We start from the raw sequence: 17,432 nt of genomic DNA on the forward strand, positions 1-17,432 counted from the left end.
CTACTTAGAAGTAATAAGATTATGAAGCATTTTTAGGAATGCAATTTTCCCACAGGAGTTTTCACCACTGCCTTTTCCCATTGTTTTGCCACATAGCCCAACCTGCTGCAAAAACTGTAAAAATGAAAAAAATGGAAATGTCAAGCTATAACGATCTGTTGAGGCTACCATATTAAATGTAGATACATCATACGTTTTTTGATACATCATCAGAATTAAGATTCTATTGTATGAGACAAATGGTTTTATTTGTAATGGATTTTTTTGGAGGGAAATAATGCTCCCTTCTCAGGCGAAATCAGTGATTTGTACAAATCACACTTTTTTTAAACTTGCAATATGAGGACACCTGAACACTAAAAACACAGAAACCCTAGCAAATTTAACATTTATATAGAAAACTTATCAGTGAACTCATGGCAGTGTCATTCGCCTTGGCATTAGTTCAGTGACCCTCTCTCAGGCCCATCTGCCAGTCAGCACTGCCCCACGCCAGTTTTGTTGCATTTTTATACTCTAATCTTCAAGTACATCTCATCGTTCCAGGTCTCATATAACTTGGCCCCACATACATCTTCCTACTTCATGAAAATCTCTAGAACTCTCAGCTTCTAATTTTTTCCTAATATATAGAGCCCCTCTTCCTATTCAGGGCTTTGTTTGAAGATAAAGGAAGAGTCAGCTATACAAGAGAGTGCAGCTGAGAGGAAACTGGTGAGAGCAAGGGAACTAGCTCAGCTGTTCTGAGATCATAAAAATATGACTTCGCTGATAATGTAAAACTCACTTCTCCTATAACTGGCATCTCTGATTGCAGGTGATTCACGTTTCTTTTTCTTTTTTTAAAGATCTTATTTATTTATTTTTAGACAGAGGGGAAGGGAGGGAGAAAGAGAGGGAGAGAAACACCAATGTGTGGTTGCCTTTCATACACCCTTAGCTGGGGATCTGACCCGCAACCCAGGCATGTGCCCTGACTAGGAATCAAACCAGCGACCCTTTGGTTCACAGGTCGGCACTCAGTCCACTGAGCCACACCAGCCAGGGATGATTCCAGTTTTCTCACCAGAAAACTGTAAAAATTCTATAGTCCAAGATACAGGTTACAGATTCTCCAGCTTAAAATGATTTTATTAGGTTTTTATTACATACCAGGTATTTTTCCAGGAACAGATGATAGGACAGTGAACAACATAAATAAAAATCCATGCCCTGGTCTGGGCTGGGTGGCTCAGCTGGTTGGAGCATTTTCCCCATACACCAAAAGGGTGCAGTTCGATCCCTGGTCAGGGCACACACCTAGGTTGCTGGTTCCATTCCTGGTTGGGGTGCACATGGGAGGCAACCAATCCATGTTTCTTTCTCACATTGATGTATCTCTCTCTCTCTTTCTCTCTTTAAAAGCAATAAGGATATCCTTGGGTGAGGATTAAAACAAAAATTCCTGTCCTCCTAGAGTTTATCTTCTGGCACACGCTAGATAGACAATAAACCAAGTTAGTAAGAACATTACATAGCATATTAGAGGGGAGTAAGTGCTATTGAGAAATAGAAAGAGGGTAGGTAGTGGGAAGTATGGGTAGCAGTGTGTTTCAAGTTTAAATACAGTGGTCCAGGGAGGTGCCCTATAAAGGTAACATTTGAGTGAAGACTTCAGATAAAGAATCCAGTGATGAGATATCTAAGGCAGAAGATTGTTTCAGCAGAAGGAAGAAACAGCAAACACAGAGGTCCTGAGGTGGAAATGGGACTAGGGTTTTTGGAAGAACACTAATAAGACCATTGTGACTGGAGTGGGAGCAAGAGGAGGGGGAGGGGATGTATGTGGCAGTCTGGTAAAATACTGTAAAGGCAGTGGCTTTTCCTCTAAATAAAATGGCAAGTCAGTTCAATGGATTTTGAGGCTGGAGGAAGGGTAAACATGAACTTGGGTTGCCATCTTGAACCAGCTCCCAAATGTAATTTTTAATAAAAGTATTCCTTGGGATAGAGCAAATTTAAATTTATCAGTTAGGCTCCTAATTTCACATCTACTTTTCTTTGTTCTAATTTGAGTTTGTGTGCGCGTGTGTGTGTTTAATCTGTGTATTTGGATCTGAAGATACCAGCATCCAGAATTACTAAAATGACTATGAAAGAGAAGAGAATAAGTAAATATGATAGAGACAAAAATATAAAATTTCATTCTAAAATGTAAAATAACAACTTACTCTCATTAATATTAAGTACAGAAAAGGATATTTGTTATCACTATTATATACCTGTGTTTTGAGATTTTACTGAATATGATGTTGAGAAAATGATGTAACTTTTATAACTTACAGAGAGGAAGTGATGCAATTATTTTGTTTTGATAAAGTTTTTGCATATCTAGAAAATGGAAAGCTTCTGGAAATAGTTACAAATGTTTAAAGAGGGATTTAATTATTCAAACATGGCATGGCTTTTTTCCATACTAACAATAATTAGCTGGAAATTAAAAATATACTAACAAAACTATAAAGCACTATAATAATTCAATAAAAATATAAAATCTTTATAAAATAACCTATCTTTATGGATGGATGTAAAAATATAAATAAAATTTATTTCCTATTTTTGGATCAGAACATATAATATCACTGAATTTTTCAACCCTCCAAAAATTAATATTTGGAAACCTAACTTTATAATTAGAAAAAATAATCTTAAAGTTTTTATGAATCAACAATATTTTTTAAAATAATAAATTCATAGAAATAGGAATAATTAGGATATATCTTACCAGTTAGTAAAGTACACTAAGAAAACAGTATTATAAAAACACTAGGCTACTGGCAAACAACAACAACAACAACAACAACAACAACAAGAATGATTTATCAAACTATGGTACCAAAAAGAGAATTTAAAATTATATCTGAATATATAAAAATATGTAATTTAAAAATGTGAAATTTAATATGTAAAGCATTATTGTTATTTCAGTGGAAAAGGACTACCTATTCAGTAAATCCTGCAGACACATTTGAGCATCTACCTTAAGGAAAATAATGCTGGATTAATACTGCATAGATTTAACTAAAAAATAATTCTGGTTGCATTAAATGAATAAAAGTAAAAAAAGAAACAATATTTCCTGGCTTCAGAGAAACCTTTTTTGATCAAAGAAGGAAATTCAGAACTACAATAAAAACCCCACATTTTATTATATACCTAAATGGAATGATAAAATGTAACATAGAGTAAAAAAAACGCAATGAAATGGGGGGAAATGTGTTTTTTTTTATTATTATAAGAACAAAAAAAAATGTAAGGAAGAAAACAGCCAAGTTATTCATATTGGTTATCCAGAGTGAAGGAAAGGAGAGAAGAGATGGAGAAGGAAGAGGTAAGGGAAAAAATAAAAGATAATGGAAATGGGGAACTATGCATTAGCCTAATGTTTACTTATATTAACATACTCATTACAAACATGAATGGGCACTACTTTGCCAGCTTTTTAATTGTTTGTTTGTTTGGTGTTCAGTCGCATGAATTCTTTATAAATTCTGGATAGTAACCCCCTGTCAGATGTATCACTGGTGAATGTCTTCTATTTAGTAGGTTTTCTCTTGGTTTTGTTGATGTCTTGATAAGAGAGTAGGAAACAATAAAGTTTTAAAGTGTTCTGAATAAATAAGTAAACCATTTATAATCAACATTTACCTTCTTAGCTGGCAACTGTAATGTGAGATAAGAGTACTGAAGAAACTAGACCTGCTCTCTTTCCCTTTGAGAGAAACCTAAACCTTTGAAGCAGCACAGACATATGTCTAAACATGTTCATGATATTTCTTGTCTTACTATCTTACTAATTATTTGGCTTTTCCCATTGCAAGTGTTTGATTAGTTGATTGCATTGTTTGGCCTCATAGGACATGCCTCATTTTTCACGAATCTGTTTGTGAAGGCTAAAAGCTCACCATTTGATACTAAAACCTATGAATCAGATCTCTCTCATAAAATCGTAGAGAGTATGTCCTCAGGAATGAACTCCGCCCTCTACTTTGGGCTCTTACTTGGCTTCCTTGCAGAGCAACACATATTCATTCTGCTTTTCTACTTTGTAAGGGCCCAAGAAATCTGTTTTTTACTCAGGCTGACAGGAGTTGGAGAGAACCTTTTTCTACCTCTGTAAAACTGCCACACTTGATTTTCCTCTGCAGTCACAGCTGTTCTCAAGTATGTATAATATTTTAGGTACTAGAGACACAAAGATTAATAAATCTTTATTGTACTTCCAGGAGCGCATATTCCAGTGGAAATGAGGAAGAGGAAAACACAAGGCTAGAAATGAAGGTACAGAAGCTTTAAGGGATCTGTGGAAGTCCTCCTAGAGTTCGGGAGGTCTTTAAAACTGTTGGGGAATGTCTTACATGATAAACTTGAGTTTCATTGGTAAAATACAGGAAGATCATTCCAAGAAGATAGTGTAGGTGACACTGTGAGCCAGGTCTCTTTAGGGAATTATAAGAGCCAAGTATCTTTGATATAGGAAAGGTGAAGACTTGGACTTGCTGGGAGAGATGTACAGGTGTATCAGTTCTGATACTTCGGTGGCATGCATTGGCACAGATTCACCATTTGGTTGTGGATTTCATCTGTTCTAATTGTATACATCTTACTGGTTGTTAAATATTTTAAATCTCACTTCTGGGTATAATGGGAAGTGACTGGAAGATTTGTTCATATGTTGACGGCCATGTATGCTAAATTTGGGATTTGAATATAAAAGAAAAAGGGATTCAACTAACATTATACAGAAGGATTAAACAATTAAACTGGTTTAAGAGAAAACTAACTCTCAGGAAACTGGGGAAGATGGATAGAGGGAGAAAGATGGCATGAATTTTTAGTCCACATCCATCAGTAAAATTTAGCAAATGAAAGAAGAAAAACTTTATTAGAAAGATGAATATTTACACTCAGACAATATATTTCTTGCTAAATTTAGCATGTTCTTTTACTTTTGAAAAAATTAATCACTCAGGATTGAGCAAGGAGGCATTTCAAATGCACTATATGTTCCAATTACTTTGAACATTATGTTCCAAGATGCTAAAATCACAAAAAGCTCCTTTGTTCTTGGTCTCCTTCTCCACTGATAAACACCACACTCAAACCCATACCCTTAACTTCAACCTACACTGATAGAACTGTCTGGAGGCCTGACCCAGTGGGAGCCTTACAACCTCAAGGAGAAATGAAAAGAAAGTGGAGTTTATGTGCGAACCATGACTACTGCTGAATAATTATTCAAAGCATAAGGCCTAATATATTGTGTAAGTAAGCAGAACCATATTTACAGATGTGGAAAAAAAAACCCTCTAGATCCTGTGTCAACAAACTTTTTTGGTAAAAAGCCAGATAGTAAATATTTTAGGATTTATGGGACTGTTGGGAACCATCCCACCTGGTTTCAGGGACTCTAGCCTCGCCAACAGGAGAGAGGGACACCAGGCTGGAGCTTAGGAAGGAGGCCTTGGGAAAATAGGCCACTCAGGAGATAAAACCTGTCTCCCTGGCAGGGGCTGTGCCCCTGCCTCCCTCACATCACCCTGCTTGGCCCTGGAGAATAGTCAATGATGGGTAAGACCCCTCAGTGCCAGGGGCAACCTAAGACAGGCACAGTTGCATAGGGGCCATCAGGGAAGGACCTGGGGGATATAGAGAAGGAGCAAAAGACCCTTACCCCTTGGCTCTGTCACTGCCAGAGTCCTCATTCTCTCTGAAAGAAGTCCCCTCATCTCTTGGCTGCTCTGCTCCCCCACCTGACTCAGGCTTGAAACAATGCTAGAGGCAAGTACAGCGCTAAACTGGATCAGCTGGCTCCCAGGGAGCCATTAGGTCTGGAAAAGAAATGCATTAAATCCTAAAACGTGCTTTGCTAAGAATGCCCTCAAGTTAATGAATACTGGTGCTTGGGTTCCAAGCACAGAATGAGTTTATTTTCCCAGGTTTTAGGGCCAAATGGGCATCACTCTATCTACCAGACCCATACTCAGAAAGACTCTTGTAATCTCTTTTATCCTTAAACCATATCTCCTTCCTTTAATCATTACTGTTTAACATTGACTGATGAGCTTTACGTGCATGCTATGTATCCCTGTATAAGCTAAACTCAATAAAAGCCCAAAGAGAAAGGTGCTCAGGGCTCTTCTCTGAGAGATTAGCCAGCCTTTCCTCACCAAGCAGATCTTGTGTTGGGCATTTTCATTTCATCAGTGACGCTGGGGGACACCGCAGGATGGAGCTCCCCCTTCATGGGACATATAGTTTCTTTTACAAATTCTACTCAACTCTACCATTATAGCCCAAAAGCAGTTATACCCACTGTATTATACATGAGTGTGACTGTTTTACAATAAAGCTTTATTTACAAAAATAGGGAGGGAGCTGGATTTGGCCCATAGACCTTAGTTTGTCAGCACTGCTTGAGAGTGATTTTTCAGTGTCCTCCAACTTGGAGAAACATGTACATAAGACATTCATTCCACTGAATCATATTAATTTTCTAAAAACAATGAAAGAACAAATGAATTTCACCTGGTTTCAGCAGAGAATAATACTCTGTGTTCGTCTTTGTTTCTTTACAGATGTTGGATTATTCTAATAAAGCAACTTTAAAGTTTTATCTCTTCTAAAAATTAAATTTTATCAGAATGTTTGCATGGAAAAATAGTAATGCAGATTGACTAAGTCTATGTCATTATTGAATTTTTCTGGTTTAATGAAAGTTGGGTTGCTTCAGGTTTTATTTACCTTACTTAAGAAAAGAAGAAATCTCTGTTTCAGAATCATCTTTAATTACTACTTTCTTTTATTAAAGACTATCTATTTTAGTAATATATAAAAATAAATTAATATTTTATACCGTAAAGGTCAAATTTATTATTGAAATGAAAGATTATCAAAGGTCTATAATGGTTAATAATTCAGACTATCTTCCAATGCCTTCTCTGCCACTTACTTCCTGTGTAGTCTTGAGAAAAATTAGTTGTCTTTCTGTACCTCTGTTTCCTCAGCAATAAAATGAGATTAATGGTAATAGCTTTCTAATAGAATTGTCATAAAAATTCAATGAATTAATCAATAAAAACTAATCACTTAGGATAGTGCTTTCTACACACACAATAGCTAAAAATAGCTATTATTATCAGTCAATTTTTTAAAAATTTTATCTAAACAAGTATTAAAAGTGTAATCTGCCTCAAATTACCAGAAGCCTTTCAGTGGCAGAGGTCTCTAAAAACACAAACCCTAGTACCAGAAAAGTACCCTTGAAGTCATCAGTGGTTTCATCCCTCACACAGGAATCCTTCTCTGTCCAATAACATCAGGACTCTCTCTTTTCCTTCTGGGCATTTTCACTCATCAGATCAGATCGGTAGCATTGTTAAAAGCAACTGGTTTCATTTTTATTTCAGCGGCAAATTTGGTGGGCACAGTGACATTGATGAAACAAGTTATGTTTCTGAGTTTCACAGTCTACATTGTAAGTCAAGTTAACATCTACCTTAGGTGGAACTTGCAAGAACTGGAATATATCTTACTCTTCACATTTTATCGGGAGAGTTACAGAGATTTCCCCTCCTCAGGAGGGAAAAGCACAGGAAGAAAACATGTAGCTTTCCTCTACTATCTCCCTCCCTTCTCGCCTAGGAATGAATGACTTATCTGTCTGCTGAAACTAGGGAGATGAGCATGTGTGACTCAGCCTCTACTTTTTATGGTGCAGTCTGCCCTCTGAACTGAAGAGTTTTCCTATTGTTATTCTGAAAGTCATCTTCTAAAGCAGGGAAGTCCTGCTATTGTCCAGCCCTGCTTGTCACTCTCATGGTGGGATAGCACTAGGAGTTCCATTTGGTCACAGGTCAAAGCCTCTAATTAGTGGATATGCATAAACCTCCATGGCTCACTTCTTCTGGTTTTCAATTTGAGAACAAGGCTGTGTAATCAACCTCTAAAACCTTAACAACAGTGTGAGTCTATTACATTACCAATGTGACAGTATTGGTACAAATGTTAAATTTGTTATTTTTATGAACATTTCTCCCTTATAGTATAGCCAGATCTTCTTTCTCTCTCATAGTTTATAATAAGTGGAGTAATATGAAATAAAGATAACATATAATACCACTTATTAATGATGTAGTTTTCCTGGTTCTCCAATCTCTTTGACAACTTCTAAGCCCACTGCCTCCTGGACTGCTATAACGTGCGCGCGCGCGCGCACACACACACACACACACACACACACACACACACACACACACAGCCTCCCTTCATACCTCCAAATTTATTGTCAAACCTTTAGAAATACCTACCTCTGCCCCTGACACATTTTTTATTTCTATTTCAATTCTAGAGTTGACCTCATCTTGCTCTCTCCATGTGTGCTTTGTTACCTATTCCCACATGTGGGGGATTTTATACTATAAATGGTACCCTCCTCATTTATTAAATTCTCTTATCCTACCTAGATCCTAAAATTAAACAACCAACTATTAAGCAAACCTCTGTGGCTGGTCTCTCTATGCAATATACAAATCTTATGAGTCATTAGAAAAACATAAAAAACCTGAAAGATAAAGTTTGGTATTGTTCAAAATGCCATAAATAAAGTAAAAATTAAATGACCGGAGGAAAAATATTTGCTACACATGTCAATGAACTACATCTCATTTCTTTTTATTGTTGTTCAGTTACAATTGTCCCCATTTTCCCCCCATTACTCTCCCCTACCCTACCTATCTTCCACCTCCCACATTCAGTCCTTTCCCCTCCCCATCGTCTTTGTCCATGGGTCCATTATACAACTTCCTTGATTTGGCCCTCCCGCTTCTTAATTTATAAAATGCTTTTATGTAAATCAGCAGTTTCAACTGGTATGTCACAGCACACTGGTGTGTTGCAAGAGTTTTTAAAACATGCAATGCCCATCTATTTAGTCAGGGGCACTGACTCCTTTTCCCTTAGGTTGTCAAATAAAACAATGACAATAGCCAGCACAACAATAGCTGCCTGGTGTGAATGAATCAAAATTATACCTATTTTTCCCTCAGATAAGCAAAATATATATTTTTTTGGTGTGTCACAGCATTTTAGTAATTAGTTTATGTGTGCCATGAAATGAAAAGGTTGAAAACTGCTGATAGAAATCAATAAGGAAAGTAAACAGGAAAAGTGGACTAAGAGCATGATTAGGTAGCTTATAGAAAATATAAATATATATCACTTATTGACACGTGAAAGATGTACAATCTCAGTCATAATTGAAGAACTACAAATTAAAAAATAATGATGCCAAATGCACCTAGAAGAATAACAAATGCCAAATAATTTAGTAATACTCTGTGCTGATACAGATGTGGAAACAGACATGCTTTTCACTGCATAGCTTTGTTCACTGTTTATTTTTATGGTGATAAATTACATTTTTGGAAAAAATAAAAATATTATTTTAAAAGTCTTTCTTTTGACCTGATTTTTTCTTCAAGATAAAGTTTTATCATTCTCCATTCCTTATTAGTTTAATGTTACAAAATAGTGACTTATATGCCATGGGTTTATTTTCTACCTTCTACTCACTTCTTAGCTACTTTATACTGAAGCTTTTATTTCTTCATTCAGCCATTTTTTGCTAAATCATTAATTATTACCATCTCAATAAATACAAAAGCCCATTTAGTATTATTTTCACTTGATCTCCTAGAATCATTTGACACTAGTGTTCTCTCCTTTAAACACCCTCTTCTACCACTTGGTTGTGTAACAACATACTCTCTGAGTTTTCCACCTGTATCTTTGGGTCTGTCTCTCCCTTTCTTCTTTTCATAGTTCAACTTTTTTTCTGACCATTAAATTTTGAGATCCTTCAAAGCCAAGTTCTTAGACTTTCTCTTTTTAAATTCTACACACCCATACCTTCTGTTAATAAGTCTGAATTAGATGACTCGCTCATTTTTATTTATAGCCTCTATGTCTTCTTTGAGCTCCAGACTCCCATATTCTCCTACTTTATTGAATACTGTTATATTTTAAATGAACATTAGGTCAACTTATCCCAAACTGAACTCATGATCTCCTCTCTTCCTCATATATGATTTTTTCCCCAGTTGTCATCATTTTGCTAAAGGTACTACCATTCATGTTGTTATAGAACATAAGAATCTGGGAGTCATCCTTGACATTTTCCCCTACTCCTCTACAATATCCAACACATCGGCAGCTCCTGCATTAATTTTTTTCAAGTTATTGAGTTGTACATAATATACAAGTTGTACATATTTAATGTATGCATTTTGATGAGGTTTCATATACCCTTAATATTATCTCTACCTATAAGGTAATAAGCATATTTTAATTAATAAGTAGCTTCTGTCCTGCCATCTTTTTATATCCATACTGCCTTAATCAATTTTTTGTTAGAGATACTGACCCCCTGTATCTGTCTTACCTTTTCTAATCCATAACCTATATCCCAGAAATATCTTTTGGAAAACCAAACCTATCATCTCCTCATTCCCACAAAATAAATTCTTATCCAGCAATGGAATAAATATCAAACCACTTCGAGACTGAAAATAATGTCTCCTAAGTTCCTCTCCAAATTTTTCACACATGCTCTCTTTACTCTGTGCTCAACCCATATGATTCAGAAAATTTTGCATATCATCCTAGGGATATACATTTAAACAACTGGCTGTTTAAAGAATGACATAATGCAATTAGTCTGTTCTTCCCAACTCACTGTAGATAAGCAATAAGACAATTCCAGGCAAAATGGGTCATGGTTTGGCTGCCTTATTTGCCTTATAAATTCATAACAAAAATGAACAATTTTCAAGGCATTTAATAGGTTTATTTAATTCTCAAAAAACCCTAAAACAGCAAAACAAAACAAGAATAAAGAAAAAGTAAACTGAGCTTATCACAAGTGTAGAAACATTTATGTTGCTTTAAAACATCTCTCATTGTGATACTGAGAATGGCCACTAGAATAAGAAACTGGTATGATCTTGCACAGCCATTTACTCTTTGCGTCTCAATTCTCTCGCCTATACAATGGGGATTTTACTACCAAGCTCTAAGTCATCTGAAATTGACATGTCCAGTATTAATCAAAGCATTTAATTAGTGTCTTTTTCTCTGTTTCTCCTCCCTCTCTCTGCTTTCATTTCCTCTCATCTCCTCTCATTATCTTCTCCACTTATGTCCTCCCTTCTTCTCCTTCTTATTCTGTTTCACTCTCTCCTTGTTTCCTAACCTATATGGGAATTCAATGAAAATAACTTTTTTTCACATAACAATTAAATGACACTGAGTGGCCCAAATGGCATACAAGTATTCTTGTTTTCAAATGGCTTTAATTTGAAATAAATACTCTGGCTCTATACAAGAATAAAGACTAATGTCTAATTCTGGTTAATAGCTACCATCATAGTTTTACTAGAACAATTACTTGTAATTCTATCCACAAAGACATTTATTAGAGTAAGCTCTTGTTTTTTTCCATTTTTAAAAATATTAATGTAGCATGACCTTGTATTAAGAAATATCAGTTATAATTCCTAAGTATATTTGCAAATAAGTACATTTCCTCTTATGGCCTGGTAACAATTATTATATTAAAGAACAGAAAGTCTTAATAGATAAATAATGTTAGTAAAAGAGAAGATAAAGTGATCTTTATGTAGTTAATTTGCTAAAAATTGTTCATTGTTTCCAAGTTCATATTCAGGTTTATAATTCATAAATAATATATCTGAAATAATATTTTCTGAAGTCAAGAACTAAAGCAATGTATTCATTTTAGAAAAATAAGCCCCTTTACAAATGTTATTTTTGTTCAGATTATTGATCCTTTCCTGTTGTCAGAGTCAAAGTGTTTAGCAAGATATTTCGGGGACCTGGACAGCACATTTTTATTGACAGCAAGACAGCAGATTATCCAGATCTCAAATGAGAAGACCCAGTGGCCAAATCCATATCACTCTAACGTTCAACTGATGTGCAGCACAGATGGTGAGATATGTTGATGGATGAGGTTGTCTTAGCAGTAGAGTTATCTTAGTTCTGCCAAACATTTTAGTTGAATGACCTATTAAAATTGGCTATCCCAATGCCCCTGGAGAGAATTATAACTGCATGTGTTAAATGTGAGACCTTCTAGGAAGTTCTGAATATAGATTCTTTTCTTGAAGCTTTGACTTCTAGTTTCTAAGAAGCACCCACCCAAGTTACATTGGGGGTGGGGAAAGAAAGAATCATAAAGAGAGATTGGGAAAATATATGCAAACAAAATAATCTCAAAATACTAAGAAGAGTTATAGGGTGAATTGAACAGAATTTTTTAGGAGGGAAAATTAATTTTAAAATGCTGGCTTAAATTTTAGTTATGTAGGTTATTTTATAGTCTACCAAGATCTATGAGGAACTGGTAATTTTCTATCAGGTTATAATTTCCCTCTGTTTCTATTTTATAGGAGACAGCCTAGTAGAGAAAAGCACTAGATTGAGAGTAATGGTAATTAGGCTCTTGCATAACTTTGACCTTGTCATCCAAATTCTGGAGTATTAATTTTCTCACTTAACAAAATAAAGAGTGATTAGATAGTTTAAATTCTCTCTTAAAACTATTAAATTTTGCTTTTCAACTCTCAACCTCAGATCTCCAATTTTACAATCAGGAATACTTCAAACTTACTGAGAAGCAGTAAAACACAGTGCTAAGTACACAGCCTCTAGAGTTACACAGACTTATTTTAATTTTGCCTTCATCATGTACATTTATATGGCCTTCTTCATATCATTACTACTCAATATTTATTGAGTCCTAAAGTCCTTGTTTATAAAGTGAAGATGATGATAGTACTCAACATGCAAGCTATTCTTAGATTTATTATTTTTTCATTGTACTTATTACCTTCTATATAGCTTGTCATCTGTAAGGTCCATAAGAGTAGTGATTGTTGTCTGTTTTATTCACTGATATGTCCCATCTTAACATATAGTATAGGCACTCAATACTTGTCAAATAATTAAATAAAACTGCATATAAAATGATTAGCACATTCATTGGCATACAGTATTTAATAAATCTTATAAATGTTTTTATTAATACATTGAATGCTATTTCACTATGAAGAAGTAGGGATGGAAGAAATAGGAATGCTTCAAAGAGAAGGCAAAGGGGGCTGAGGACCATACTGTTGTTTCCAAATATTTGAAAGAGTATCACATGTTATTTTCAAAAAAATAAAGAAGAAGAAGAATATGATTCAAGAGGTGGAAACTTCATTGAATTATTTTTTAAATTCAGAGTAAGGGAGGCTTTTCTAAAATCATTGCTCGAAGATGAAATGAAGTGTTCAACTCAATGTTGAATTTTTTTTAATCCTCACCTGAGGATACACTTTTAATTGATTTTAGAGAGAGAGTAAGGGAGAGAAAGAGAGAAAAACATTGATGAAGAAACCTTGATCAGTTGCCTCTGGTATGCACCCCAAATAGAAATCAAACCTGCAACCTAGGTACTATGAGCCCTGACTGGGAATCAAACTCACAACCTTTTGGTATATGGGACAACACTCCTACCAATTGAGCCACCTGGCCAAAGCAATGTTAAATTCCTATTAGCCAATTAATGAGAGAACTAATAAATCTAATTAGAAGTTATCAAATTATTATTCTATAAATTAAATTATTTAAAGAGAAGTTCATGTAAACTTCTCTTAAAATAGTATTTGAAGAAAAAGTTCATGTAGAAGAATAAATTAAAAAACATATAAAATATTGCATTTGTCCTTGGGATGATGTTAGCGATAAAAATACAGTTAGAAAGTAGCAAATATAGTATATATCAATTTTTCATGTGTACATGTTATCAAAAACATTTACTTGTTGGCAAATTATTGCTGAAAAGGAATGCTGTTGATATGTCTTACTAATGTTGGCAAAAAAAGCAGATAGGAGATAAAGAAATCTTTTATTCCTTATCAGAAAGGCAGAGTTGTTTAATGCTATCTTTTTCTTTTCTATTCTTTTACTCTAGTAGCAACACCACACTTTGGAATTTAAAAATATTGGCAGTGGGATCGTTCCTGGTTTGTATGAAACTAACTGGTGCATCACTCTTGCCAACGAGGGATGATTTTAGATAAATGTATGATATCAATGAAAAAGGAATCTCACTCAATATCACTTTTATGAAGGATAGTTGGACTCACATTAAAACAGTACCATCAATCTACAACCATCAGGTCAGACAGAAAAGAATAAGGTACATAAAGTGGCTATCAGTGGCTATCATAAAATATAGCTAAGCAGGAGCTCCATCTGATCACAGAAGATCAGTTAAGCATTTGGAAAATAAAGAAGCCTTTTTTTTAAATGAGCCTTTTTAAAAAAATGAGCTATTAAAAATAAATAACAAGTGAATTAACTTTCTATTTTGGACAGTAATATTGAGGTAGATGCAGTGGTTCTGAGGGATTTCAATATTTTTTAAATTGGCTGCCTACTGAGAAAAGATGTGTGATCAAAAGATAACATTTTTAAGGCAGAGCATGATGAACTGCTTTCACACAGTCAAGTTATGGTGCCCTGTTCCCCGAAAATAGTCCATTGGAGGAGCAGAGAAGTCCCCCCACCATTGGCTGAGATGCGGGGAGATGGTCGGAGCAGTCCTGGAAAGCTAAAGCTGGAAAGATAATTGGATTAGGAAAAAGCCCTCCCTTCCCTAACCTGCTAAATACTGGGGGCTTAAACAAGAGGATTAAGATGGTCTTTGAATTTGGAGTCTACCACATTCTCAGGTTGTGCTGCACTTGAATAAAACTCCTTCCTTTTTGCAACAACACCTGTTTGGCTTTTAGAAGCAGCAGGCAGCTGAGTTTTGGGTTTTGTCCACATCTTAATGATCGCAATGGTTAATTTTATGTGACAGCTTGATGGGGTTATGGAGTCCCAGATATTTATTTGATCAAACATTATGCCGGGTGTATCTATGACAGTGTTTCTAGATGAGATTAACATTTGTATCGGTAGATTGAGTAATGCAAATTGTTCTTCCTAAAGTGAGTAGGCCTCATCAAACCAACTGAAGATGTGAAAAAAACAAAAAAGCTGAGTCAGTGGGAACTTGCCTGTCTGCCCTGCATGAATTGCCACATTGGTCTTTTCTGGTCTTTAGACTTAAACTGAAACATTGTCTCTGCTTGGTCTCGGGGCTGCCAGCTTTTGGATCAGAACTACAACATTGGCTCTCCTGGGTCTTTTGTTTTATATACTCACACTATCATTTCTGTTTCTCTGGACAACCCTAATACACTGATTCAACAGCATCAGCAGGGAATGAACTGAGTTGTGCCAACCAAGTGGATTATCCAGATAATTAAAATCAATCCTTGTTGAAGTTAATCTTTTAGAAACTTGTCTGGTAACAACAGGAAATGTAACGACACTTTTGTTATAGATAGTGAGCCAGGCCTGGTTGGGTGTGGCTCAGTGGATTGAGCACGGGCCTGTGAACCAAAGGGTCGTGGATTTGATTCCCAGTCAGGACATATGCCCGGGTTGCAGGCCAGGTTCCTGGTTGGGTGTGTGCGAGAGGCAATAAATTGATGTAACTCCCGCACACTGATGTTTCTCTCTCTCTCTTTCTCCCTTCCTTACCCTCTCTCTTAAAGTAAATAAATAAAATCTTAAAAAAAAAATGAGTAAAGGGTTTTGAACATTTTAAAAAATTAGTTCTAAAAGCAATTTCTTGCTTTCAAACCCAAAATCCTATAATTCTATATTATGAAACAAGTTTTTGGAGCCATTCTCAAAATCAGTTTCAAAGGCAACAGCAAATAGTTCGAAATGTGTTTAATTCCCAAGGGAATTATACAAGCTTTCAAGAATCCATCTCTTTTCCTTACAGTCATTTCTTTGGAGAACATAAGGACTCATCATCCTTATGTGTTTATTCCTTTATCAGCATTAATCAGCTCATGGCATAGCTACTTATTTTCCATGATTATTTCCAGGCTCTCGTGTTTTATATGTAAATTCTTCCACTACACAGATGAAGCTTCCAAAGCATCTGTTCTTGTGCACCTGAAGATGCCCTTTGATACTGCCAATTTCCGGGTATTACCTCCATGTGAATTCTCTTACAGTCACTCACCTGCCTAGAAGCAGAAATTCTCCAGCTAGACCCAGGCGCCTCATGGCCATCAGAAGCCCTCGCACCGTCATGCCTTCACAGAAGCAGGCTACCACTCGGGCCTTGGGCAAGTGACTCCTGAGCTTCTTGAGCAGCTTGTCGAAGCTCTGCTCTCCTGCGTTGCTGTAGATTTTGTAAGAGTGAGCAATGCAAATTCCTTCCTTGGCTGACATATCTTTGAAAGCTTCCATCCCACTCTCTCCGTAGTTGCCTGTGTGAAGATATAAGCAGAGGGATAGTGAAATGAGAGTGTTGGATTCACTGGGTACAAGTCAAAGGCAGAAGCATTGGGAGCATGAAGGTTCCTTGGTAGTCTTGGATTTGGAACCTAAAGACATAAATGAGTTTTTGCTTTTATATTGATTTGCTCTATGAGGCAATCTGCAATAAAACTACACACATATATATATATATGTATACACATGCATTGAAGTTTTTAAAAAATTTTCACTGAGAGAATAATATTAAAAATACAAGCAATACATCTTCATATTTGACTCAGAAAAAGCTTATATTCTAGTATGAGATGATAAATGTATGTGCAATATTTTTCTTCTGTCTCATTTCCCTTTGCTTCTCATTGTATGATCATCTCATCGCACTGATTCAGATATTTCTGTTTAATGATACAGTATATATATGTATATATATATACATATATATTCAATACATATATATATTTTATAGTATAGATGTACAAACATCTTATAGTGTATTATATTTTTATAGAATATTATGCATGATATTTTATTAATAGTCATGAGAATTTCTGGCCTTATCCCAACTAAAAAATCCAGATCCTTGAGATTTTAGTCTTGTCATAGATAAATATATAAACTTGTGAAAAATATGTAAAGTTTCATTCTATGCGATCATAGAGAAGTTAGTTATAGTGGGCAATAATCGCAAATTCCTTTAAAAAATGTAAAGGTTAAGGACTGAGGGAGGTCTTTTAAAATTACTAGAAAGTGGGAAACAATATTGACGACTGTATGCTAGGAAGTATAAAATCTTTGTATATGTAACCACATTTAACTCTCACAACAATACTTTGAAGTATGCATTATGACCTCCATGATACAGATAAAAAAAAGATGAGTCAGTTAGGTTTGCACTTGCCCAGAGTTACACACACAGTAGGTGGAACTCTGAACTCCGTTTCCAGATCTAAGAGCAATGATTCTGCTCCCTACATTCC

At 35.5% G+C, this 17,432-nt stretch overlaps 1 protein-coding gene across 3 annotated transcripts in view; it reads right to left on the bottom strand.

Moving 5' to 3' along the window:
- GRM5 (glutamate metabotropic receptor 5) overlaps positions 1 to 17,432 on the bottom strand; it is a 451,151-nt gene that overhangs the window by 274,654 nt on the left and 159,065 nt on the right. For all 3 annotated transcript variants that reach the window (XM_054576410.1, XM_054576409.1, XM_054576408.1), the window contains exon 2: positions 16,196 to 16,445. In XM_054576410.1, the coding sequence (XP_054432385.1) occupies positions 16,196 to 16,445 (250 nt within the window). The remainder of the gene's footprint in view (positions 1 to 16,195; positions 16,446 to 17,432) is intronic.

Source organism: Pteronotus mesoamericanus, unplaced genomic scaffold, assembly GCF_021234165.1.
Source record: "Pteronotus mesoamericanus isolate MK-2021 breed Mesoamerican mustached bat unplaced genomic scaffold, CSHL_Meso_final contig_33, whole genome shotgun sequence".
Classification (NCBI taxonomy): Eukaryota; Metazoa; Chordata; class Mammalia; order Chiroptera; family Mormoopidae; genus Pteronotus; species Pteronotus mesoamericanus.